Here is a 25,259-nt window from a genome sequence, read left to right as displayed (position 1 = left end):
CTATTGTATTACACACAGGATCTTATGGTATACGCGTGATCTTATCATGTTACATACATGATGACATCCACAGGTGGATAGACGTCATCGTGTATGTATTTTAACTGTATGTACTGTTACACAAACCTGAACCTGTATCCCCTTGTTCTGTTCCCTTGGCGTTTCAAATCAATAGTGGAAAATACACAGGTTATTAACTCGCAATAAAACAATTGCTGGTTTATTCAATCAGTGTGTGGACATTCCCAATAGACCTGTACAGACCTGCCTTATTCTCCAAGCTACTCTAGTGTGTGTGTGTCTGTGTATGCTTGTGAGAACAAATGGGACCTGCGATGAAGGCAAATAGAAACGGGTAGAATAGAAAACCATGACAATAAAGTGATACCATTCCACCATGAAAGTAATACACAGAGATAGACGTTTCATCTGGGCCCAGATTTACTCTCCTTTTTTTTTTGGTATTTGGTATTCCAGTTCGTTGCAATTTCTTTTAAGAATGACAGAAAAACTCTAATTAAATGTCTAATGCCAAAGACATGAATTCACCAATTAGCCAAAAAAAAGGGCACTTCCTCCACAGAATACACAGTCAGTCCAGTTTACAGTATATCCTGTCAAGCACTTTGAGATGTCTTGATGATGTGATAAGGCGCTATATCAAATGTAAGGGTTATTATTATTACTAAATTCAATATGCTCTGAAATGTTGAGAAAACAGAGTAAATCAAGTGGAACTCTCCCTCCCTCCCTCCCTCCCTCTGGTCTATAGATTGTTCAGCTTTGGTTATACCTTGCATGTTTTTCACAATCGTAATGAAGCCCATTTTCTACGACAGATAATACTGCCCAGATTGGAAGTGGCCCACGAGAATCAGACTGAATTGAAGCTGAGAGGCAACCAAGTCGTTGTTAAAGTGAACGTGACCTCGGAGAACGCCACACTGCTGCTGCATCTGGAACCAGAACAGGACATTTCACTGCTCCTGTACCTGGGCTTTGAGTCAGAAGCTAACGAGACCAGCCCTCACCGATCCACTCAATTACCTTACGTGCAATACGCTGGAGGTAAGAAGGCTCACTTCCTTCATCATCTTAAAATGTGCCTATTTGCCAGCATCAGAAATTCTTATTTTAGTATTAAAAATGAGATCAGAGTTACAATCATGCACAGTGTCTCGGAAGACTTATTTAAGTGCTCCGAGACCCTGCTCTGTGTGAAGGGCGCTATATAAGTGCAAGTTGTTGTTGTAATTGGAATAAATAGCATTGCGTTTTGATGTTCTTATTTCTGTCTCTCCCGTTAAGCTGCAAGATATACTTGGATTCTTCCTCCGACAGATCTGACCTATGGAATAGGGACGTATTATATAACTGTGCAGCCTGACCTGAACTCTTCTGATGTACACAACATGACGCTAGCATTCACTTCCTTTGCCACTCAGTGTGTATACTGGGATGAAATTAGCAGCAACTGGAGTACATCTGGGTGTCGTGTAAGTATCTGTATATCTTACTTTAGCAGCTACTGTTCTTTTGATGTTGCTAAAATTGTTCCTTTGCCATGAAAGTGACCCAGAAAACTATTCAATAAAAAAGCATTTTATTGAAAAAAAAACGTTTTAATTTTGTGTATTTTCTCTTTTGTATGTGTGTGTGTGTGCTACAGGTTGGCCCTTTAACGACTCCCACCAGTACGCAGTGTTTGTGCAACCATCTCACCTTCTTCAGCAGCTCCTTCTTTGTCATGCCGAATACAGTAGATGTCAGTAAGACCCTGGAGCTCTTCGCTACGTTCTCAAATAACCCAGTGGTGGTAATGACAGTTGCTTGTATCTTTGCTCTCTATCTTCTCGCTGTTATTTGGGCGAGACGGAAAGACCAGCAAGACGTGGCAAAGGTGAGCCTTTAATAAAATCAGTTGAAGTGTAGCTTCAGAGCTATCTAATAGAAATTCTATTTCAAATTCTAGACCCAATCAATACAAAATGACCTAGGCTTGAATCTAGCCTCTGATTCTCAAGTGCATGCCAATTAACTGGTATGAATATGTAGCAAACATATTGCTATTGTTCGTGATTACTGTGGAATAGACCTCTCTGCATGCCAAGTGGAATATTATAGCGCCTCACAATCTTTCCTGAGCTAACGATTGAAAATATTTTGTCGATTTGTCACACAGGTGAAGATGACCGTTCTCGCTGATAACGACCCATTTGCCCAGTATCGCTATCTGGTGACAGTTTATACTGGACATCGTAGGGGAGCTTTTACCACAGCTGAGGTTTGGTTAACATTCTGTATCATGGTTTTCAGTCACTACGAACCGAAGCTCTGGAACTCCCTCGTTCAATCCCTTCGCCTTGCCCACCCCCACTCCCCACTTTCAAATCCTACCTAAGGACCATCCTTTTTGATCGTGCTTACGTTCACCTCCCCACTCTGGTTTGAGGTCAGATGTCTCCATTGTTAGGGACACTACCCAGCGTAAAGGGCACTATATAAATATAAGTTGTTGTTGTTGTTGTTGCTACTAAAATCTTCAACAAACTTGCTGTAACCTTGCTTTATTAGTTTAGAGTTTTGCCTCCGTGCAATGCGACTCCTGTCCTGGTCACTCAGCAATCCAGCGGGAATACACGTTTGCTCAGCCATCTGGCCTTTGCGTTGATTTTACTCTCCAATAAATGTATCTGTTCTTCACTTCCCATTCAAAATATGACTATTCAGTGAAATCTGATCAAATAAACCATGTATACCTCATCCTTAACACAATCAACACCGTTTTTGTGTTGTATTTGTATTGTGTGGGTTCCCATAGGGGAAATGTTCCCCTAGTGTTTAACTCCGTGATTCCACCCACTCTCCAGTGCTTAGTGAGAGTTTCACACATGAGGTGGTGCCTATGAATCTGGAGGGTGGGAGATCATCATTGGAAACCTTCATGAATCATGCCAGTCACTGCTTGCTAGCTTCCCAGATTGCTTTGTATTTATTAATATTATTCATATTTTTATTCTCCTGAAGGTGACGATCACATTGTATGGTTCTGAGGGGGAGAGCGACCCTCATCACTTGACTGATTCGGAGAAGCCTGTCTTTGAGAGTGGAGGAGTGGATGTGTTTCTCCTTGCGACTCTTTTCCCACTTGGTGATCTCCAGAGCATCAGAATGTGGCATGACAACTCAGGCTCCAGTCCTGCCTGGTAAAGTATAGCTCTGGGCAACTCAGATTCAGTATCCAATTGTCTCGAGCTCTTCAGTGCTCTCAGTTCCTCAGTGAAGAATTTTCAAAATTTGTTTTCAAGCGCAAAGTAACACAGCATTGCTCACTGAATGAGGCTAATATTTCTCCCCCTGTCCCTCTCCCCTTCCTCCGCACTCTATTCACAGGTACGTGAATCGTGTAACAGTGCATGACCTAGAAACAGATCAACGATGGTGCTTCTTGTGCAACTCTTGGCTTGCCATTGATGTTGGAGAATGTCTCCTGGACAAAACCTTTTCAGTAGCAACTGAGACAGACCTGAAACGCTTCAGGTACTGGATATGACTGCAAACTCAGAGAGAATCTTGTGATAAGGATAAACCCAGTTGATATTTTATTCTGTTTATAAACATTTCATCCTACATTTGTTCGATGCACAAGCCAATGTTTGATGGTGCTATTATCAATATGAAGTCTTTGCTGTTATTTAATAGTAACCTGTTCTTCATGAAGACTGCCAAGGATTTCAGAGATGGACACATCTGGTATTCGGTATTCAGCTGCCCGCCAAGAAGTTCCTTCACAAGAGTTCAGCGTGTGTCGTGCTGCTTTTCTTTGCTCCTCTGCACAATGCTAACAAGTATCATATTTTGGGGGATACCAAAGGATCCTGCTCAGCAGAAAATGGACCTGGGTAAAGTCAATGCTTTTGTGCGTCCTGCGGTAATCTAAACGTTGTTTAGCTTTGAGGAGAAATTGCACTGAGGATAAGAGTAACAATCAGAGCACATTGAAATATTCCTTGGTCAGTGGTCTATGGTTTCATGTGTGAGTTCATTGGAAAGAATCTGAAGATTTCATGCCATGGTTATTCAAATGAAGCAGCGTTAAAGAGCAGAGTCTCAATCCCCCCATACTTTTCTTGTTATTTTGAGTCAGTTTAAAAAAAACAGAAGAATCATGTGTTAGTTTCATTATGCTTAGGTGATAGGATGCATTGCCACTTCAATTCTGTTCTTGCATTATGCCTTTGTAAAGAAACTAGAACAAGTTTGCTATCATTTTCCCTTGTTGCTTACTCCTTGGCTGCTTGTGAGACATTGTTGTATATGAATTGGCTGCCACGTTCACCTACAAAACACACAGTCAATGCACTTTACAGTAAATCCTGAGAAGCGCTTTGGGACATCCTCCCAACATGAAAGGCTCCAGACTAAATATAAATACCATGTTACATTTGACTGTTCACTGGGTGCCTGAAATAAGACAGTGTTCCATTCCCTAGCTCTTAACGGACTATTTAAATAAAATACTTTTCTTTGTCTTTCAGGTAAAATCGAGTTTACCTGGCAGGAAGTGGTGATTGGCTTTGAGAGCTCCCTGCTTATGTTTCCCATCAATCTGCTTATTGTCCAGATCTTCAGAAACATCCGCCCAAAATCAAAGGGCAAAGAGACGCAAAGGAAACAAGGCAAACATGGCCGTATATCACCATCTTCATCGACTCCTTCCTCGTCTCCACCGAGCTGCTCGCTCACGCCTGAAGCTGTCATAAAGGTTACCAAAAAGTGAAAGAGGATATTTGTGTTTTCATTACTTTTGTAAATCCACAACTTGGCTGAGAAAAGGCCATTTTGCACAACCAAGCTCAACCCTCTCATGTTTCCCTCCATTACCTTATTTAATAATCATTCCAAACATTCATCACTCAAAGCAAATCAGTTATTCCTGGTACCAATTCCAAATTAACCTTTCACCAATTTCCATACAGGGTTTATAGTCCTACTTTCTGGTTACTCTGAAGTAATGATCTGGGTTTGTATTTACTCCACCAGGAATTATTTCACATACTTTAGAAGCAATAGCATTCATCTCAAATCAACCAATCTGCAGTCTTCCCGCTTTTATGAAAAACCCGTGATCACCTATTATTATCTCCAAATGCCCAGTGAAAATAATAAGCAATCACTTACAAATTATGCTGTGTCCTCAGAAACTTTTACCAGTGGAGTTAAAGCACCACTTTGTGTTGTCTATACAGGATATCCAGAGGATAGCCAACTCGTTGACAAAAACCCTGAAGAACCCACTACCAACTTTTGAGAAAGATTGTATAAAAACAACAGATATCAACATACTTCTGGCGTTGGTTGAAAAGATCATCTGTGAGCAAAATAAGACTGACCGTGAATTTTATAATGAGAATCATAAGAAAGCGGAAACTCTTATCCTTAGCCTGGGATCTGTTAATTTACAAGGTGAGTGTGAGAGCTTTGGTGCTTATTCCAAAACACTGTCGCGACTTAAATGACAATAGCTAGAATTTTATTGATGTAATCCCTTTCTTAATTTTTAAAAAATAAGATTTGGGGAGGACCTCCACCCGTGTCTAGGTTTATGATATTTATGTAGCATTTCAGAACATTTCAGAATTCAGCAAATCTTAAATGCAGCCTGGATTTCAAAACCATTTTTCCATAAGATCTTTTAAAAACTATGGAAAAACAACTTCAAAGTTAACTCTGAATTGAATGATTTGTCAAATTCTGGACCCTCTGAAATGCTACGTAAATAGAGTAAATCTAGACCTTTTATTCTCCTGACTTGCTTTCAGAAAACCCCACAAACTCTGACACTGAGAGAGGTCTGAATGAAAAGCAGAGACGCAGTGATCACAATCACTATCTGTACCTGCAGCTCCAACATGTGGAGAAAGAATTGGAGTATCTGGGGCCGGCCAGCTTCCAGAGCCCACACAGTTACACTCAGGCCGTCTGCCAGGTCCACAATATGAAGGACTTTCTGGAGAGCACCATCCCATGCTCCAATTCTGCATCAGACAGGTATAAAACTATCACAGTTATATTGAATCTAGTTTCCAGTTGTTTGTCCTTCAACTAAAGGCACAGACTTGAGATCTCCAGCCTGAGATCTATGCTGGTCCATGTACACCAGAATAAAAATTAACATAATGCATCTACTGGTTTGCACCCCCAGGTTCTCCCCCACCCCCAGTCTGTCAGGGAACAGTAAGAAGGAGGGTGTCTGTGCTAAAGGGCTGCCCTGGTGGTTTGTTTTTGTTGGCTGGTTCCTGGTCGCGGCCACGAGTGGTGTTTCTGCCTTTTTCACCATGCTCTACGGATTGAGCTACGGCAAGGACAACTCCATCAAGTGGCTCATCTCCATGTCAATCTCCTTCTTCGAGAGTCTTCTGATCACACAACCGCTCAAGGTAAGGCAGCGGCATTGAGAAGTGAGGTGGTTGAATGCAGTTAAGCAATATAGGCAAAACAAAAGGGTCGTGTGTGACTTGTCGCATTTGGTGAGCAGGAATATACACAAATTATGAATTGTAATTTATGTGGTACCTCAAAGTGTTATCGCCTTTCCAGGTATTAGGCTTTGCTGCTTTCTTTGCTCTGGTTTTGAAGAAAGTTGACGAGGAAGAGGTAGAGGATGGCCCAATTAACAACTCATTATCAACTACAGGTAATGTCTCCAATATAAAGATTTTAGATTGCTGTCTGCGCTTTGTTTGTTGTTGGGATGCCTTGTTTTACAAGATTTGCTTGTCACAATCGGTCCCGAGAGATTGAAGGACCAAAACGATCTGATCTCATTTCCTTTTGTAGTTTGTTGCCTGTTTGTGGATATCTCACCCTCTTTTGTGTTTCACTGACCTTCTCTGGTCTAGCTGTTCATTTCTAATGTGCTTAGTGCTTGGGTAATTTGTCAAGGAAACCTTGCAATCTTTATCCCTACGTACTGTTAAATGGGTCACTTTCACTATTTGTGTTTTATCATAAAGTGGGAGATCCCAGCGCTCTGTTGGCGACTCGAAGAGACAGCAGCAGCAGTGTCTACCAGCCGCCTCCACCAAACGACGTCGAGAAAATGAAGAAAGATTCCATAAAAGAGCAGAAAGTATTCGGTTTGATTCGGGAAATACTCGGTGAGCCCCTGTGGTATTGGAGGACAAAGCTGCACAGCACATTGTTCCACATTTGGTACTAATGATTACTTGCTTGCCTGCCTCTTATTATTTGCAGCTTATTTGGGATTTCTTTGGATGCTGCTGTTAGTTGCTTACGGACAGCGTGATCCGAATTCATATTACCTGAACAAAGCTATCGGAAACAGTTTCAGTCATGGTTTCGGTGACGTCTTAAGCTACAGCGATTTCTTCAAATGGGCGAACAATACTCTCATATCAAATTTATTTGGCTCCTACCCAGGTAAACAAAAACTAATATCGCCCAACTGTAAACCCATAGATCTTTATCTGCTGATAGCGCAAAGAAAAAACTTCAAAAACGCCATTTAATCCTGTTAATCTAGAATCTCACCTAGAATCTGTCGGATTCCCACTTTAGGTTTTGTGACTGATGGTAACTCTAACCTGGTTGGATCAGCTCGTATTCGACAATTGAGAGTAAAGAGGAGTTCCTGCCCAGTGCCCGCAAAACTGAGGAACTCTATGACAGAGTGCCACACTCAGTACTCTCTCAGTAACGAAGATCTGTCTGACTATGGTCTGCACTGGAACACAAGTGCGTCACAGAATTCCTCGGACCTGGATTCTGTCTGGCAATACCAGAGCCAATCGGAATTGCGCAGTTTTCCCATCTGGGGAAAACTGGCCATGTACAGGGGAGGTGGATATATCGCAGAGCTCGGTACAGATGCACAGGACGCTTACAGGTAAATCAATTTGCTTTTCAGGTTCCATGTCTCTCATGCATTGCAGCGCTCATTTACTTGGCACCTAATAACCACAGGTTATAATAATAATAATAATAATATTTGCCTCTGCAGTGGCTGCGCTCGGAAGCTTTCTCAGGCTGATGTAATGTACTCAATATGTCACCTCAGAAAAAGTATGTCTAGGGTGTGGCACTACTGTACTGAGTTTGCAGAACCCTATTGTGAATGGGTGACTGGATATTCTGGAAGGATGAGATCAAATGGCCCAATGGAGTCTTCTTCATTTGAATCTCTCCTGTAATACACAGCTCAACACTCATAATTATTCTGTCAAAGCAGCACATTTGCAAGATTATCCAACAGCACAAATAATAGATTATTAACCTTCAACATGCATTGAAGCAGTGAATTCAATCTACAGAACTGATTATTCTGATCTGGCTCGCAGCTACCCCACCTCTTAGCTAAATTCCTGATGCCTAAATGAATTACTGTCTCAGTCTTATGCTATGTGAAAGTAATCAAGTTGAAGCAGCTCTATAATATTTGAGTGTACAGGGCAGGGCAGATTTCACAGCAAAGCCCAAACTGCTCACCAGAACTTTACTGATGCTCACAGCTCTGTTGCCTCCCACACTATTGCAGATTGTGAAGCGTTATTGTCAAACAAGCTTAAAGTCAGTATTAGAGCAATTAGTTGCATTATTTTTACTGCGGGAAATGCTCAAAATACACATAATAATAATAATAATAATCCTTGCATTTGATATAGCGCTTTTCACGTCGGGAGGACGTCCCAAAGCGCTTCACAGAACATACTGTAAAGTGAATTGACTGTATATTTGTGGGCAAACGCGGCAGCCAATTGCGCACAGCAGTGTCCCACAAACAGTCATAGATTGAAAATGACCAATTTATTATTGTTTTTGGTTTTGGGGGGATTATTATTAAAGGATACGTTTGTTTTCCCAATCAATTAAAACCCACTCAAGGATAGTCGTATGGTTGCTTTGAGCTAGGTGAAGTTCCCCCTCTAAGTTATTGTTTCATAAGGGACATCTGATGGCTTTTATTTGCTAATCAAGCATACAGTGGGATATTTTTCTTATTTATTCCACAGAATACTTCAATATTTGTTTCAGAACACTTGGCTGGACATTTACACAAGGAGTATCTTTGTGGAGTTCACAGTCTACAATGCAAACGTGAATCTCTTCTGCATTGCGACATTAGTATTAGAGAGTAACGCTGTAGGTAAGAACTTCAGTAGTAAGACTCAGCCAGTTGGATCTCAAGCTATGGTCTCACTACAGCTCTCTTGTAGAATATGAGTCCTGCAAAGTAAGAAATTATTTTTTATTATTTTGTTTTGCAGGAGCCTTTTTCACACACATTGACCTGAAGAGCGTCCGCTTGTACCAGTACACAGACGGGCTGCACATTTTTGTCATTGCAGCTGAAGTGGCATATTTTCTTTTCCTCATCTATTACATGGTGATTCAGGTGGGCACCCAAGAACCAGTGACCCACTTTTCCAGTAAAATTGCATCAGTTGATGGGGAGATTTTGTTTTTCACTATACAATGTCACAAACACACACTCTAAAGAGACCTACAGTGCCACAGTGGTATAACCAAATACGCTCAGCGCCCGAACAAATGTACATCAACATTGGAATACATATTGTTGGTATATGCATGCCTATATTGCAACTGGCACTTCTTTTCTAATGAGTCTAATTCTATAAAACTCTTTTTGAGACATTTGTTTATGGGTAAAGTGCTACACAAATGTAATGTTTATCTTTACGTAAGTATGAAAGCGTTTAAGATAAATAGAGGTTTTTGCATCTCATCGCTTCAGTTTTCTCTATCTTGTTTCAGAAGTCATCAGGGAAAATTGGGATGAAAGTTTTGACATGTGCTGTGATATTCGAGTAATTTTCACCCAAACATGGAGTAATGAAAGTAACATTTTTTGTTGTTTCTTTCCAGGGAAAGCTACTCAAGGCGCAGAAATGGGGTTATTTCAAAAGCAAATGGAACCTACTGGAGATGGCCATTATAATGATCAGTTGGAGTGCATTTTCAGTGTTCATCAAGAGAACACTTCTGGGCAAGAGAGACATTGATCACTATCACAATCACAGAGAAGGGTAATCCATCATTTATTATCTATTATGCTTATTTCTCAGTATTACGATCAATATTCTGAAATGGAATTTCCCACCAATCAACTGTGGGCCAATTCCTAGTACGCTTGTTTAATGTCATTGCTGACTGACAAAGTGTATGAATAGTGGCTACCAATGTGATGGCAGCAGCGTCGATGGAAATTGACAGTCTGCCGAAAGCACTCCTGAATAGGTTTGACGATGCTTGATTTGATTTCTTCCATGTCTTCCTTTCTCAGGTTTGTGAGTTTCTATGAAACCGCTATGGCAGACGCGGTCATGGGTTATCTGATTGCCTTCCTGGTTCTCCTGGCAACTGTCAAACTTTGGCATCTCCTGCGCCTTAACCCCAAACTCAATATGATCACGTCTACCATAAGGAGAGCATGGGGAGACATCTCGGGGTTCCTAACTGTCATGATAATCATGTTTGTGGCCTACTCCATTGCAGTAAGTGATGATCATTTGTTGTATAATGCACATCCTCTTAAAATGCTGTGAATCCTTCATTGAAGCTTAATACTGTCAAGAGCAAATGGATTTGTACTCAGCATATTGTTTAAGAACGTATCCGTGCGGAATTTGTCTGTGTTCAAAAAAGGATGCAAAATTATATTCCAAGCTCAAATGAGTACTGGCTCGTTGCCTCAATTTACAAAACGTTTAATTTTTTTTGGCCTCTTTCTCACTGAATATATCCGCTTACAGTTGAAACAGGCAGCTGAAATGCCATCAGTTTTACTGACTGTCCAAATACTAGACTTCCCAAAGTCTCCAGAAATATTAATTGATAAATAATCCACAAAATGCCTTGAAATTTCACCAAACCTAGATGTTTCCTTCCTGTTTTGTTGGGATTTGAGTGGTCTGTGTCTCTTGAAGTTTGATATTTGAGAAAATGCGACATTTTGAGAATACAGTACCGTAACTGTGAAAACCTAAACTTTCACCTAAACTTAAACTTTAGGTTTTCTCCCTTTCATCTTGGAGGTTAGCATTTCATGTCTCTCTAACACAGTTCTCATAAACCAGTTAGATATTCACAAATAAACAATACTTGTATCCTACAGACAAATCTGATGTTTGGATGGAGCATGTCTTCTTATAAAACCATTTTGGATGCTGCAGAGACAATGGTCAGCCTTCAGTTGGGAATCTTCAACTATGAAGAGGTAGGCAAAATGTACCTTATTAGTGAAATAAGTAATAGCATTTGCTTCATCAATTTAAGAACAGGAACTTGATTCCAAATCTACATAACTACATCTATATGGAATAGATGTATTTAATTCAGCTTCAATAGGATATTCCAGTTGGTTCAAATTAGACTTACCTTTTATGATATCATTGTAATTTTCCCTTGAAATCACTCTACATGTGAAGCTCTGCCTATGAATTTGCATGCAAATTTCTGTACATGTACAGAACAGCCGGTTTTTGCACCACATTTCATCAAACTGCCCACAATTATCTGATCAATGGAAGTGGATAGTCTGCGTTTCAGCCTGAGGTAATGGAGAAGTGCCCTGATTTGAAGTGATAAGTAAATAAGCCTCTTCATAAATACTCTATGCGTTAGTTTCTGCAGCACTTATTGAACAACACTGCTGAAGAAGATAGGTTAGGGCAGGAACCACCTGAAGCATAAAAAGACTTGCAGAAAAACTGCTTCAAAAATTAAGGCTCGTTTTCTCTAAATTCTAAAACAATCGTTCCTGTGCCGTACTGTTAGAACTGGCCACGATTTTGTCAGTACCAATGAAGTATGTTGTAATAATCAGCATCACATTACTGTCAATTTGATTTCTAACTTTTTTTTAAAATAAGGGCACTAGATCTGTCATCTTATGAAAAAACAGTTTTTAATATCTCATTTAAACATATTTTTTCTTCACTACTTAACCAGGTGTTGGATTATAGCCCTATTCTGGGTTCATTTCTCATTGGATCCTGCATCATCTTTATGACCTTTGTGGTCCTCAATCTCTTCATTTCTGTCATACTTGTGGCATTTAGTGAAGAGCAGAAGAATTATAAGGTTTGCGTTGAATTTCAATAGCCAGCTTACTGTGTTACTGTCAGGCATGCAATAAGCCAGGACTTGTTCTGCCATTCATCCAAAATAGTAGGCAGGGTGAGATTACTATTTTCCCTTTTTCATTTAACAAGAAAATACAATCTGTAACATGAAAATGTAGTTGTCTGTCGGAAGTTGGTGTGAATAAATTGGCAACCGTGTTCACCCACAAAATACACACAGTCGCTCCACTTTACAGTATATCCCGCGAAGCGCTTTGAGGCATCCTCGAGCCAGGAAAGGAACTGTATCAAAAGGATTATTATTATTATTATATATAATTCTACCAAGTTTTGAACTAGGCAGAATGTTGCTCTGTAAAAGCATAAAATGTCACAGTCTCGCGTGCAATCTGACAGGTACAGGTAACTGTTGTGCATGACTATATCTGTGATCACCATCCTTCTCCCCACTTCCACTGCTCTTTCTACTGCACTGTACCCGTAAAGCGCTCTGAGGCACTAGTGTATGTGAAGAGTGTATGTGAAGAGTGAATATGGTATGAATTACAAGTGGTTTGTGCTTGATTTTCCAAATGGGTGAATTTTTTTAGAAATGCTCTCATTTAAAAATGTTCAGAAATACTGTAGTAAAGTGAGCATTCTGTACCGTTCTCTCTTGATTCAGGCTTCTGAGGAAGAAGAAATCGTGGACTTAATGCTGATGAAATTATTCAGCTTTTTTGGGATTAAATATAGCAAGGACACGTGTCAGTCAGGAGGCTGAACCAAAGCACCAGAGTATCTGTTCACAATTTACAACTGATATCTTCTACACTGATTAATTTGGAAGTAAAGCATTCAAGAATGTCTTAAAACAAACATTACATTACATTAAAGTAGGTCCATGTTACTGCTTATATCATTTAAATTGGGTATCTGGGAATATACAGGACCTGAGAGGGCTTTCGCAATGTGTGTGATTGGTCGCAAAAATACTGTGTGTATTTGTTCTGTCATCAACAATAATCCTTGCATTTGATGTAGCGCCTTATCACGTTGTTGAGACGTCTGAAAGCGCTTCACTGTATGTATTCTAAAGTGGATTGACTATATTTTGTGGGCAAAACACAAGTTTCATTTCTACGTTGTCACTGTCTGAATAAAGTATGAAGTAGTGAAAAGCACTGACGTGTCTACTGTCGGGTTTTACTTGTTACTTTTGACTCTCGTTGCACAGTGACAAACACACACTCACGCGTACAGCAAAGTTGTGGACACTCGCCGGCACCCGCACTCTCATTGCACAATTCCTTCAAATAAAAATAATAAATTGGTCTCTCAATCCGCGACTGTTTGTGGGACGGACCGCTGTGCGCAATTGGCTGTCGAGTTTCGCCCACAAAATACACAGTCAATTCACTTTATAGTATATTCTGTGAAGCGCTTTCAGACAGACACACACACACAGACAGACACACACACACACACACAGACAGACACACACACACACACACACAGACAGACAGACACACACAGACACACACACAGAGACACACACACAGACACACACACACACACAGACAGACACACAGACACACACAGACACAGACAGACACAGAGAGAGACACAGACAGACACAGACACACAGACAGACACATAGAGACACACAGACAGACACACACACACACACACACACACAGACACAGACAGACAGACAGACACACACACATACAGACACAGAGACACAGACACACACACACAGAGACACAGACACACACACACAGAGACACAGACACACACACACAGACACATACAGACACACACACACATACAGACACAGACAGACACACACACACAGACACACACATACAGACACAGAGACACAGACACACACACAGACACACACACACACAGACAGACACTCACACAGACAGACGCACACACACACACAGAGACACAGACAGACACAGACACACAGACAGACACACACACACAGACACACACAGACTGACACAGACACACACACACAGACACACACACACACAGACAGACACTCACACAGACAGACACAGACACACAGATAGACACACAGAGAGACACAGACAGACACACACACACACACAGCCACACATTGCGCAGCCACAGCTCCGCCCCGCGCTCGGGGCCGCTTCCTCGTGTGGTGAAGGCGGCGCTGTCAGTCAGTCACAGCCGCGCGGTGACACGGACACAGACAGTGACACAGTGACACAGACGCACAGCGGCGCTCGGCTTCGGGTTTCAGGGTCGCGGCTCAGTGTCCGGAGCAGCTGCTAAGATGGCGATGGCGGCGCTGTGCGGCGCTGCGCGGCTCTGTGCCGGTGTTTGCGGGCGGCGCGCGGGGACCTGGTGCGGCCTCAGCCAACAGCTCCGGAGCCTCGGCACCGGCAGCCCTGCCCGAGCGGGTGCGTCCTCCCCCACCCCCTCCCCCTGTCTGTCACCCTCTGTGTCCTCCCCCACCCCCACCCCCTGTCTGTGTCACCCACTCCCCCACCCCCTCCCCCTGTCTGTCACCCTCTGTGTCCTCCCCCTCCCCCCCCTGTCTGTGTCACCCACTCCCCCCCCCCCCCCTCCCCCTGTGTCCTCCCCACCCCCTGTCTGTCACCCTCTGTGTCCTCCCCACCCCCTCCCCTGTCTGTGTCACCCCTGTGTCCTCACCCTCCCCCTCCCCCTGTCTGTCACCCCCTGTGTCCTCCCCCACCCCTGTCTGTCACCCTCTGTGTCCTCACCCCCCCCTCCCCCTGTCTGGTCACCCTCTGTGTCCTCCCCACCCCCTCCCCCTGTCTGTGTCACCCTCTGTGTCCTCCCCCACCCCCTCCCCCTGTCTGTGTCACCCTCTGTGTCCTCACCCTCCCCCTGTCTGTCACCCTCTGTGTCCTCCCCCTCCCCCTGTCTGTCACCCTCTGTGTCCTCCCCCACCCCCTCCCCCTGTCTGTGTCACCCTCTGTGTCCTCCCCCCCCCTGTCTGTCACCCTCTGTGTCCTCCCCCACCCCCTCCCCTGTCTGTGTCACCCTCTGTGTCCTCACCCTCCCCCTGTCTGTCACCCCCTGTGTCCTCACCCTCCCCCTGTCTGTCACCCTCTGTGTCCTCCCCCACCCCTCCCCCTGTCTGTGTCACCCCTGTGTCCTCCCCCACCCCCTCCCCTGTCTGTGTGTCCTCCCCCACCCCTCCCCTGTCTGTCACCCTCTGTGTCCTCCCCCCCCCTCCCCTGCTGTCACCCTCTGTGTCCTCCCCCCCCTGTCTGTGTCACCCTCTGTGTCCTCACCCTCCCCCTGTCTGTCACCCTCTGTGTCCTCACCCTCCCCCTGTCTGTGTCACCCTCTGTGTCCTCACCTTCCCCCTGTCTGTGTCACCCTCTGTGTCCTCCCCCTCCCCTCTGTCTGTGTCACCCTCTGTGTCCTCACTCTGCCCTCTGTCTGTGTCACCCTCTGTGTCCTCCCCCACCCCCTGTCTGTCACCCTCTGTGTCCTCCCCCCCCCTCCCCCTGTGTCCTCACCCTCCCCCTGTCTGTGTCACCCTCTGTGTCCTCACTCTGCCCCTGTCTGTGTCACCCTCTGTGTCCTCACTCTGCCCTCTGTCTGTGTCACCCTCTGTGTCCTCACTCTGCCCTCTGGGCATGTTTCCCTCTCCTCTCCCTCACTCCCTCCCTCACTCCCTCTCTCCCTCTCTCACTCCCTCCCTCACTCCCTCTCTCCCTCTCTCAGTGCTCCTCTCTCACTCCCTCTCTCCCTCTCTCAGTGCTCCTCTCTCTCCCTCTCCCTCTCTCCCTCTCTCAGTGCTCCTCTCTCACTCCCTCTCTCCCTCTCTCAGTGCTCCTCTCTCTCACTCCCTCTCTCCCTCTCTCAGTGCTCCTCTCTCACTCCCTCTCTCCCTCTCTCAGTGCTCCTCTCTCTGCCGAGGAGACAGAAAAGAAACAAAGTGCCTTTTCCACAGCAGTTGAAAGTAGCTACAACTTTGCGATGTCAAGAGCAGTGCTCGTGTGTGTCTGTGTGATATATATATTATTATTATTATATATATATATATATATGTGTATGTGTGTATGGATTGTGTCTGTGTGTGTTAAAATGTGTAGTGTGTGTGTGTCTATATGTATATTGTGTGTGTGTATATATGTGTATTGTGTGTGTATGTGTAGTGTGTGTATATGTGTAGTGTGTGTGTGTATTTGTGTATTGTGTGTGTATATATGTGTATTGTGTGTGTATATATGTGTATTGTGTGTGTATATATGTGTATTGTGTGTGTGTATATGTGTGTATTGTGTGTGTGTATATATGTGTATTGTGTGTGTGTGTATATATGTGTATTGTGTGTGTATATATGTGTATTGTGTGTGTGTATATGTGTATTGTGTCTGTGTGTGTGCGGATTTGTGTCAGTGTTAAAATATGTGGGGAAAAAAAACTCCTTTGCAATCCTCTTTCTCTCCTGTTTAAAATGTGTGTTTTTTTCCCCCCCATTTAAAAAAAAATCTGCAGCAGCAACAACCACAACTCGTTGTGTCTGCAAAGCGCGGCCTAACAGTGGCTCTCCTAATGTTTTTTGGGACATCTGGTTTGATCCTGTATTTTCCGCGTGGGTTACTGCTTTGTAGAATCGTAGATGTCTTTTGCAATGTTTCTTGTGATTTTTTTTTGTTAATGCAAAAAAAAAGGTGCATTTTCATTCAATTTTCTTTTTCCTTTCTCTTTCCATTCACCGCCCCCCCAATTTTCTCTTTCTCCCAAATCACATCTAGAAAACAAATTCTCTCTTCTTCATTCTCTTTTCCTCTCCACCCTCCACTAATTCAGGTCATTCGCCTCTCGCGAGTCACTTCTGCAGATATTTTGTTTGTGGTCTGGAGTTGTTTATTGCAGCGTATTTTGTTGCGTTTTTAAAAACATCTGACCCGTCCCAAAGGGTTAAAACTTTGTGTCCAGCTCGTTAAAAGTTCTCACCCCACCCCAGCAGAAGGATGTTTTAATTTGTTGTTTTTAAAATGTATCAGTAAAGGAGAAGGGGGAATACTCACTTCCTTTGCAACCCATAGTTTGCAACTCATAGTTTGTCCTTCCAGTTGCCCTCTGGTTAGACTTTTGATTTATAGTCACCTTCAGTTAGTTCCTGAGCTCGACAGACTGACTTTTCTACCTCCTGACAGTTTTGGAATCCAATTGCACAGGTTTAGGTGCTGCGTAATGTTCCTTAGCCACCGTGACATGTAGGGGCAGGGATAAATCCTGGCTTTTTATGCGTGTGAGTTCATTGCTGACCCCCATCTAAATGCACCCGGGTCTAAATGCAGACTCGGGCAGAATCTTTCCCTGGATAATCTGGCGCCTCTCGTTTGAAGTGAAAACTCGGCAGCTTTCTTTGTTCGGCCAGTCAGGCACTGGGCTTTGGGTCAGAGGGTTTTGGGTTCAAGCCCCACATTGGGACTTGAGTTCAGAGTCCAGGCTGACACCACAGCGCAGTGCTGGAGGGGTGGGGGTGGGGGTGGGGGGGGGCACGTTTTAGAGATGGCGACCTTTGGACACTAATCGTGATGCTGTATGCCAGTTAAGTTGGGCAACCTTCCTTGGTGGTGGCTGTTATCTCCTGTGTTTGCCAGTATAAAGAGCCACTGCACTTCATAGCAACTGATTATTTGAAATGCTTTAGACATTCTGACGCGATAAGGCGCTGTGTCAGATGTAACCGTTGTTATTTTATGAAGCAGAGATCCCCAGTAAGTTAGCCTAGCAATCTGCTACATATTCTGTGTCTGACTGCTCAGTGTGGACATCCTAAATTGGTGCCAACACTCCGCTTTTGGTCGGGAAGAAACAGTGAGGCAGATTGCAATTTCCACTGCGAGGAATATGAACAACTCTTGTTTTTTTTAAGCTGTCAGCTACATTGAAACGGGCAACATTATGCGCAACCTTAAGTCTAGTGGTGGCGAGACCACTGTTTGTATGTAGTGTTATGTAATGGAACCCCCTACCCCTCTGCCCAATGCTGTTTATAGGCAATATTACACTGCATTTTTTAGTGACTATGCCTGGAGTGCACAGGGAACTAGCTTTTGGGGTCAGTGATTGAGGATTGCGCTGTTGCTGGCTTTTTTAAAAAAAAAGTAATTCCAATTTCAGCTAATACATTTTTTTCTTGGGCCTCATGAGCATCTTAATGTACTTAAGGAGTCGGCCTCGTGACTGCCTGCTTAATCCTATTAAATGAAACTAGCCGTCATTTTGAGGCATGCGAAGAAGGATTCTCGAGTCCCAACCATTGCAATACTGCTCTGAATTGCTTTACACTGCTGAAAGTGACCATTGCTGCTCCTGTATGAATTCTATAACTGTATGAAATGGTTATAACAATCCAACTGTATGCAATACTTCAGAATACTGCATATAGTTATAGCAAGTGCTGATGACTGGTAGTTTTGAGTGTCCTAGCGACCCACCAGGACACTTCCTGTGTCTGTCGTACGCAGTGAAGAATGCAGAAGTTTCTATTCATGTGACTGTGTTGGTGCCTTTCATTAGCTTTGCTGCTACAGTACATGTAAGGCCAGCTAAGAGTCAGTGCCTTTCCCACACTTTTAAAAGCCTTGCTGTTTTAGATATTGTGGCTCCCAGTTTCGTTTCTAAACCTGTTGCATCTGCCAACAAATTTGCTGAGATTAGCTGAATGCTTAATCACGGTTAAAATAAGATAACGGAGCATAAAGTATCCTGAGCAATAATTGTAACCCGCCGTGGCTAATGTTTTTGGCCATTCTGAAATCTATTTGGTGGTGTGCGATCATTTCAAGTGTCCTCAGTGCCTATTAGTTATTAACGTAAGAGTGAATCTATATATTCAGTTTCCCTTTCCATTAAATGAATAATTCTTTGCCAGCTTAGTGATTTGCTTCCTGTTAGATACCATTTTATCAACCGCAGAAGGGTGAAGAGCTGAATGAATCCACCAGGATTTGAACTAAGAACTTTTGGATCCCAAGTCTGTTGTTAAAACCCACCTGAAACGTTACGAACATTTTGTTACAATATCCTTGCCCCATTTCTCTTTATGTAAGAACAGGAACAGGCAGTGTTCCAGCACGTTTTGCTGCAAGAAAAAGATGGTTTTGCACTGATGTCATGGGAATGGCAATCCAATACACACGTCAACTTAAAATTAAATGGGCAAAGGTTAGATTTTAAATTTAAAGAAAACCTACAAAATCTATATGAAATGGGGAGCGGAAGCGATGAACATGTTTTTATCACTCCGTAGCAGTACGTAGTGCAGCTACAGATAATATTTCTAGGCAATGCACTTTACGTTGCCACTGTGATTACGTTACAGTCATGCAGTTTCCAGCTCTCAATTACTCTTCAGTCTGCTCTGGGTGAGTTAAGGGTTAGTTACTTTCCAGACTCCTCCGGGTGAGTTGAGGGTCAAACAGATTTTTCCTGGTACAAGTGTATATACGTATAAATACGTTTGGTCTTTGGATTGAATGCTTTGCTGTTTTAGATCTTGTGGCACTTTATTTGCTCTTGTGTTTGGCAATCTCCACAACAGCCTCTTTCAATTCATAACCTTCCTATTGCTCTGTCGGAATGCATGGAAATACAGCATAGGTGACTGGTAGAGGAGAAGCTGTGGCAAATGGGGTAAAAGTGGCCTAGAGAGTTCTATAATAATAATAATCCTTGCATTTGATATAGTGCTTTTCACGTCTTCTAGACGTCTCAGAGCGCTTCACAAACTATACTGTAAAGTGAATTGATTGCATTTTTGAGGGAGAAACGTGGCAGCCAATTGCGCACAGCAGCGTCCCACAAACAGTCGTGGATTGAGTGACCAATTTATTATTTTTTTCTTGAGGGATTATTATCAGGCCCAAGATTTTGCCCTGCTGGCTTGTTCTAGCAGATAAGAGACCTTGATTTAATCATTGCAGGTTGTGTTGTGCGATAATGGTCGTGTGAGATGTTGAAGCTGTTTTTCTGAAGATTTATCTTGAGAACACAAAGAATGACCTTCAGGACTTCTGAATGTGTATTAGCGCAGTATACAAACATCATGAATGAGGTTGCAGATGATTTTTAAGAAGGATTTAAGTATTAATACTTGGTGTTTTTTTTATTATGCAACTGAAGTGGAATAATGGATGGAGTACAATGTAGATGTAGTTTTCTCCCACTGTTCTACATGATTTCTGAGTGGAATTGGTAATTAACTTAACTTTATTGATTTAGTGTACTTGTAATGATTCCTCAAAACTTTCTTTGGGGGTCAGGAATGTGTCTGACGCACAAGTCTCTCCGAACCAAACCAGACATACTTCTACATACGTATGATTTTCATTTGTCTGGTATAGAGTGTGCACTCTTTATGTCCCTGGAGGGAGTTTTATGTGCAAGTTGACGACAGCCAAATCAAGTCATGGGGATCCTGAGCGAGCATTGGGAGTACTGTATTGCCAGAGTTAACCTGCTGAAACCACACACACAGCTTCCTATTGTAAACATTTCAACTGCTTCTCCAGCTATGTGAGAAGAACCCCAGCCCCACTGACTGGTCTGTCCCTCCATGTCCCACTTAAAAGCCACAGTCCATCATCAACCATGTATTTGGTGTGCTGTGGACCTGCCTGGCTCAGGGACTGGACTGTCACATAGGATCACTTCTCAACATTTTGATGTGGACAGCATTTAACATTTTCCACTCAGTTTCTGACACTGGACTTTTTTTTTATATAGTTAGGTCGGTGGGAACCCAGACGCTTATCTAGTTTCCTGTAACATGGCACAATTTGGTTTATGATGTTTTTCGGATACTGTACAATATCTGAAACCTAAAACCATTTCTCAGCAAATCACAGGTTCAATAAAGATCAAACGGCATATTATATACATACATTTCTAGAAGACGCCGTATGGATTACGGAAAGTGTTAAATCAAACTTTTTGACTGAGCCTTTTTGGGCAATATTAGCTGATCTTGTAAATATATATACTATTCCAGCTCGCAAGTTTACAGACAAACATGAATGGGTAACAGTTGAAAATGGAATCGGGACAGTGGGAATTAGTAATTATGCTCAGGTAGGTACTTTTTTTTTACACACTGATTGAACCTTTGAACCCGAGTGATGTGAAATCTGATCGCTTTGATTTGATGTGCCCTTTCGAGCTGTTGTTGGACTTAGCCCAGCGCTCAGTTTGATGCTATTGCAGTGTCAGCTCGTTGCTAATCAGTTATCGGTTCTCCAGTTTATTACTACAGGGAACAAAGTTTGCTTTAAGTTCTTATGAGCTTAGCAAATTGCTTGCATATGGAACGAGTTGTAACTTTCTGGTTCTGGTAATCCACACAGCCCTTCACCCTTTCAGAGTTGATTAAATGAGTAACTTGTGTAAATTCTAAATACACCTCCAACATAGAGAAAAAGTCTCCCTTAGAGTTGAACTGTCATTCCAAGGAAAGCCAAGGGAAGGTTTGCAGTTAGCCAAAGCTTTGGACCTTTATTCCCAAATCTTCACTTTTGATTTCAAATACAAAAGCAGTTGAGAGTTTTAAGTTGAAGTGGACATTTTAGAAAGGAAAGTAGAGGCCTTTGAAGATATGCAGCCAATAGAGTTTATTCTGCCGATGGGGAAAACCTTATAGTTAGAATGCCTTTGCCACAGTCATAACAAGATATTGCGTGGTTTCCCACTATCTTTTTTCTAAAAAAGGATTATTTTTGTTTCACTTGCACCTTTTAGTTTAAATGCAGTGGGCTCTTTGATACTGCTTAATCATGTTGCACATCTGTTCAGATATGTCTAGTTACCATCTATGAAAAATATTTATTTTGCTCTTCTTAAAAGTTATTGTTACCTTAATCCGTGTAAGCCTTTAATTCTATAATATACTCAATTGAGAATTGTACAAAAATGACAGGATAGAGCAGGACTGAGGCTCAAGTTCAAGGAGGCCTTGGGCCCTTTTAACAAATATGTAGATATCTCAATAGAAAGCATGAATTGTGTTTGAGCAAACAAAGCACTGACTTTATCAGCATGGTGATTAAAATTGGTTTGTTCAACCTGTTTCCATCAACAGCCTGAAGTTAAACTCAACCGAACCACCTACACAGAGTATTTTGAAACAAGATGAGTGGTTACACCTCCATAACTGAGAATGTTATGTTTTCTATCCTCAGGAATCATTAGGCGACGTTGTATATTGTGGTTTGCCTGAAATTGGCACAAAGCTGAACCAGTTGGGTGAGTGTCAAATTAATTTTGCAAAGCCCCTCTACTTGAGAACATTTTTAAAATCAAAACTGATGTGATCAGTTGTTGGTGATGTGTCCAAAATGAGGGAGCATAAATATAAGGCCGCCAGTCACAGACCTAAAAGTAAGATTAGAAAGATCTTTACACGGAGAGTGGTGAGAAATTGGGACTCACTGCCAGATGCTGTGGTTAAAGTTTCATGAACAACAACTTGCACTTCTGTAGCTCCGTTCATGCAGGGTAGTATTTCAGAGCACTTGACAGTGGCAGAGCCAGAGCCGGAGGGAGGTGACTGTAGGCACGGTCAAAGATGAACGTTTTAAGGCGTGATCTGCAAATGGGAAAGGAGGGGGCAAGGCAGAGGGATTGAGGGAGAGAGTTTATGGAAACACTGAAATAACTTGTATGGCTCTATCTTTTTAGGTGCACTGACGTACTTTTCTTTTCTCAGATGAATTTGGTGCTCTGGAAAGCGTGAAGGCTGCTAGTGAACTATATTCACCTCTGACTGGAGAGGTAACTGACATAAACAAGGTTCTTGCTGACCAGCCAGGATTAGTCAATAAATCTTGCTATAGTGAAGGTATGTGATAAAGAATACTGAGTTTTCAAAGGCGCAGGGGGTTATGTTAAGCTACCTGTAGATTTCCAACAAATGTGCAGTCCTTTACCTGACAGAATCCATTTAACTATATTACAATTTGTGTCGCTCTCTGTCTCTCGTCTTGTAGTCTACTTTCCATTCTACAAATATCCATATATTAAAAATATATATTTTTAAAATGGTCACTCAATCCACGATTGTTTGTGGGACGCTGCTGTGCGCAATCCGCTGTCGCTTTTCGCCCACAAAATGTACATTCAATTAACTTCACAGTATATTCTGTGAAGCGCTTCGATACAGCTTGAAGATGTGATAAGGCGCTGTGTCAAATGCAAGGATTATCAAAAATGCAAGGATTATTATTATGTACATGTTGATAAGTAGTAGCTTGTTCTTTCCATGTTTTGACTACTTTTTCCATGGTACTCTGTGTTCTTTAAACTTTTGATCATCTGTCTATTGTACATTAGAATACATTAGAATATAAGGCACAGAAACAGGCCATACGGCTCAACTTGTCTGTGCCGGTGTTTATGCACCACATGAGCCTCCTCCTGCCCTTCCTCAACACAGCCTTCAAGCGTAACCTTCTATTCCTTTCTCCCTCATGTACCTATCTAGCTTTCCCTTAAATACATTGTCTATTGCTATCCATAGAACTTCAAATCTTATTCAGACCCAGATATTTGTTCAGCCTTTTTAAAAAAAATTATCAGGTCAGCATGAACTGTTCCATGTGAAAGTCAATTCTTTATACAGTTTTATTATTCTGGGGGAAATCTGTACTTTTGCTTAAGGCATATTCATTTTATACTCCTGTACACTGCTGTGTGCAATTGGCTGCCGCATTTCGCCCACAAAATCCACAGTTGATCCCCTTCACAACATATTCTGTGAAACGCTTTGAAATGTCTCAATGACGTGATAATACGCTGTATCAAATGCAAGGATTATTATATTATAAATGGTTTAGGCTGACAATCCCCTACAGTGCTGGGGGAGCTCTGGCTTTTCGGAAATGCGAGCTTTCAGATGAGGCGTTAAACTGAGTAAGGCGAAAGAAGCACCCTTAAATTTGAAATGTCTCAAAGCGTGTCACTTTACAGTAAAATCTATTGTATTGAACGTAGTATTTTCTATTGGCAGGTTGGCTTATCAAAATGTCTTTGGATAATCCTGCTGAAGTCGATGAGCTGATGACCGAAGAGGCTTATGAGAAGTTTTTAAAGTCTATCGAGGACTGAACCGTTCTTTATCCTAAGCAATGAGAAAAGCTTTCTCCGTGTACTTTAGTGGTGGATTGTGTGCCAAGAACCCCTGGTTTAAGAAGCAAGAGTAATTTATGAGGAGTGCACTTTTGACGTGACTCTGGTAAATTAGACATTATAATGCAAATAGATGAGTTTTCTAAAGTAACATTATAATTTACACAATCTTCCCTGTTTTGGAATATCAGCAATTGAAAGATGAACTATATTAGCCTTAATCTTTAACCTGTCAATGGTAGGTTTTAATTAACATAAAATGTTTTACTTTGTACATTGAAAACAACCTAGTTCATCATGCATATCAAAGTGATGAGCTCTGTTTTTGACAGACTTGTAATTTAGACTATGAACACTGTGGCAGAGTATTTGTTTTGTTTTCCAGGCTATTGTGCTATATTGAAAACTATGATGTTCACATTAAAGATGGCCTCGATTTTAGCTTTTTTTTCTACAGATTACATTGCAATTTAATAGTGAAAGACTAATTCGTAATAAAAACTGATCTAACTGGAAAAATCAAAACTGTAGTGTTTGTCGTTCCACTTACATTACACGGGAAAAACAGTCCACTGTTGTAGCCTAATATAGAAGCTCCTCGATGTCGCTTGATTTCTGTACAGCAGCTGAACACTTAAAAGCCTACGGAATCCCTTTTTTGTTTCAAAGTAAAGTTAACAAAGTGACAAATGATAATCCATGGGAAGTTTAAAAATAAGAGGACGCTTAGATTATTTTAACTTGTGAAATTGCTTGTTCACAAATAAATCAAATACAAATTGTATCTTTATGAACGGATCAAACGCAACACAAAAATGTAACCATTTATATGTTTCGTTTAAAGCAATTTTATTAATGCACAATGCATGCAATGGCCATCAGGTGGGGCAAGTGTACCCATTTACACAATCTATAAAATATTTATAATCTAAACCTATGTTAAAACCCAATCCAAGCATTAAAGTAACTTCAGATGTTGATTGACGCTGCTGGAAACTC

At 42.1% G+C, this 25,259-nt stretch overlaps 2 protein-coding genes across 3 annotated transcripts in view; both read left to right on the top strand.

Annotated features, from left to right (window-relative positions):
- The window catches only part of pkd1l2b (polycystic kidney disease 1 like 2b), a 29,393-nt gene extending 16,264 nt beyond the window's left edge, over positions 1-13,129 (top strand). The window contains exons 22-43 of the mRNA XM_042340384.1: positions 840-1,068; positions 1,309-1,496; positions 1,670-1,900; positions 2,183-2,284; positions 3,028-3,206; positions 3,394-3,540; positions 3,703-3,902; positions 4,539-4,765; positions 5,250-5,466; positions 5,823-6,051; positions 6,206-6,440; positions 6,601-6,697; positions 7,017-7,160; positions 7,258-7,443; positions 7,582-7,909; positions 9,033-9,166; positions 9,288-9,415; positions 9,907-10,067; positions 10,325-10,535; positions 11,156-11,257; positions 11,992-12,123; positions 12,790-13,129. Of these exons, the coding sequence (XP_042196318.1) occupies positions 840-1,068; positions 1,309-1,496; positions 1,670-1,900; positions 2,183-2,284; positions 3,028-3,206; positions 3,394-3,540; positions 3,703-3,902; positions 4,539-4,765; positions 5,250-5,466; positions 5,823-6,051; positions 6,206-6,440; positions 6,601-6,697; positions 7,017-7,160; positions 7,258-7,443; positions 7,582-7,909; positions 9,033-9,166; positions 9,288-9,415; positions 9,907-10,067; positions 10,325-10,535; positions 11,156-11,257; positions 11,992-12,123; positions 12,790-12,888 (3,906 nt within the window). The 3' untranslated portion in view covers positions 12,889-13,129. The remainder of the gene's footprint in view (positions 1-839; positions 1,069-1,308; positions 1,497-1,669; positions 1,901-2,182; positions 2,285-3,027; positions 3,207-3,393; positions 3,541-3,702; positions 3,903-4,538; positions 4,766-5,249; positions 5,467-5,822; positions 6,052-6,205; positions 6,441-6,600; positions 6,698-7,016; positions 7,161-7,257; positions 7,444-7,581; positions 7,910-9,032; positions 9,167-9,287; positions 9,416-9,906; positions 10,068-10,324; positions 10,536-11,155; positions 11,258-11,991; positions 12,124-12,789) is intronic.
- A 1,118-nt stretch (positions 13,130-14,247) lies between these two features.
- Positions 14,248-24,785, top strand: gcshb (glycine cleavage system protein H (aminomethyl carrier), b). Of its 2 annotated transcripts, none has more exons than XM_042340477.1 (5): positions 14,248-14,545; positions 21,133-21,212; positions 22,316-22,379; positions 22,843-22,974; positions 24,142-24,785. In XM_042340477.1, the coding sequence occupies exons 1-5, from the start codon at positions 14,419-14,421 to the stop codon at positions 24,237-24,239; spliced, it is 501 nt and encodes a 166-aa protein (XP_042196411.1). In that variant the 5' UTR covers positions 14,248-14,418; the 3' UTR covers positions 24,240-24,785. The 2 variants fall into 2 exon arrangements, with proteins under 2 accessions (XP_042196411.1, XP_042196412.1); XM_042340478.1 differs by lacking the exon at positions 14,248-14,545 and adding an exon at positions 17,395-17,506.
- The last annotated feature ends 474 nt before the right edge of the window (positions 24,786-25,259 follow it).

Source organism: Callorhinchus milii, unplaced genomic scaffold (genome assembly GCF_018977255.1).
Source record: "Callorhinchus milii isolate IMCB2004 unplaced genomic scaffold, IMCB_Cmil_1.0 Scaffold14, whole genome shotgun sequence".
Taxonomy (NCBI): Eukaryota; Metazoa; Chordata; class Chondrichthyes; order Chimaeriformes; family Callorhinchidae; genus Callorhinchus; species Callorhinchus milii.
Note: the sequence above shows the minus strand (reverse complement) of the source record. Positions and strands in the feature narration are given on the sequence as shown.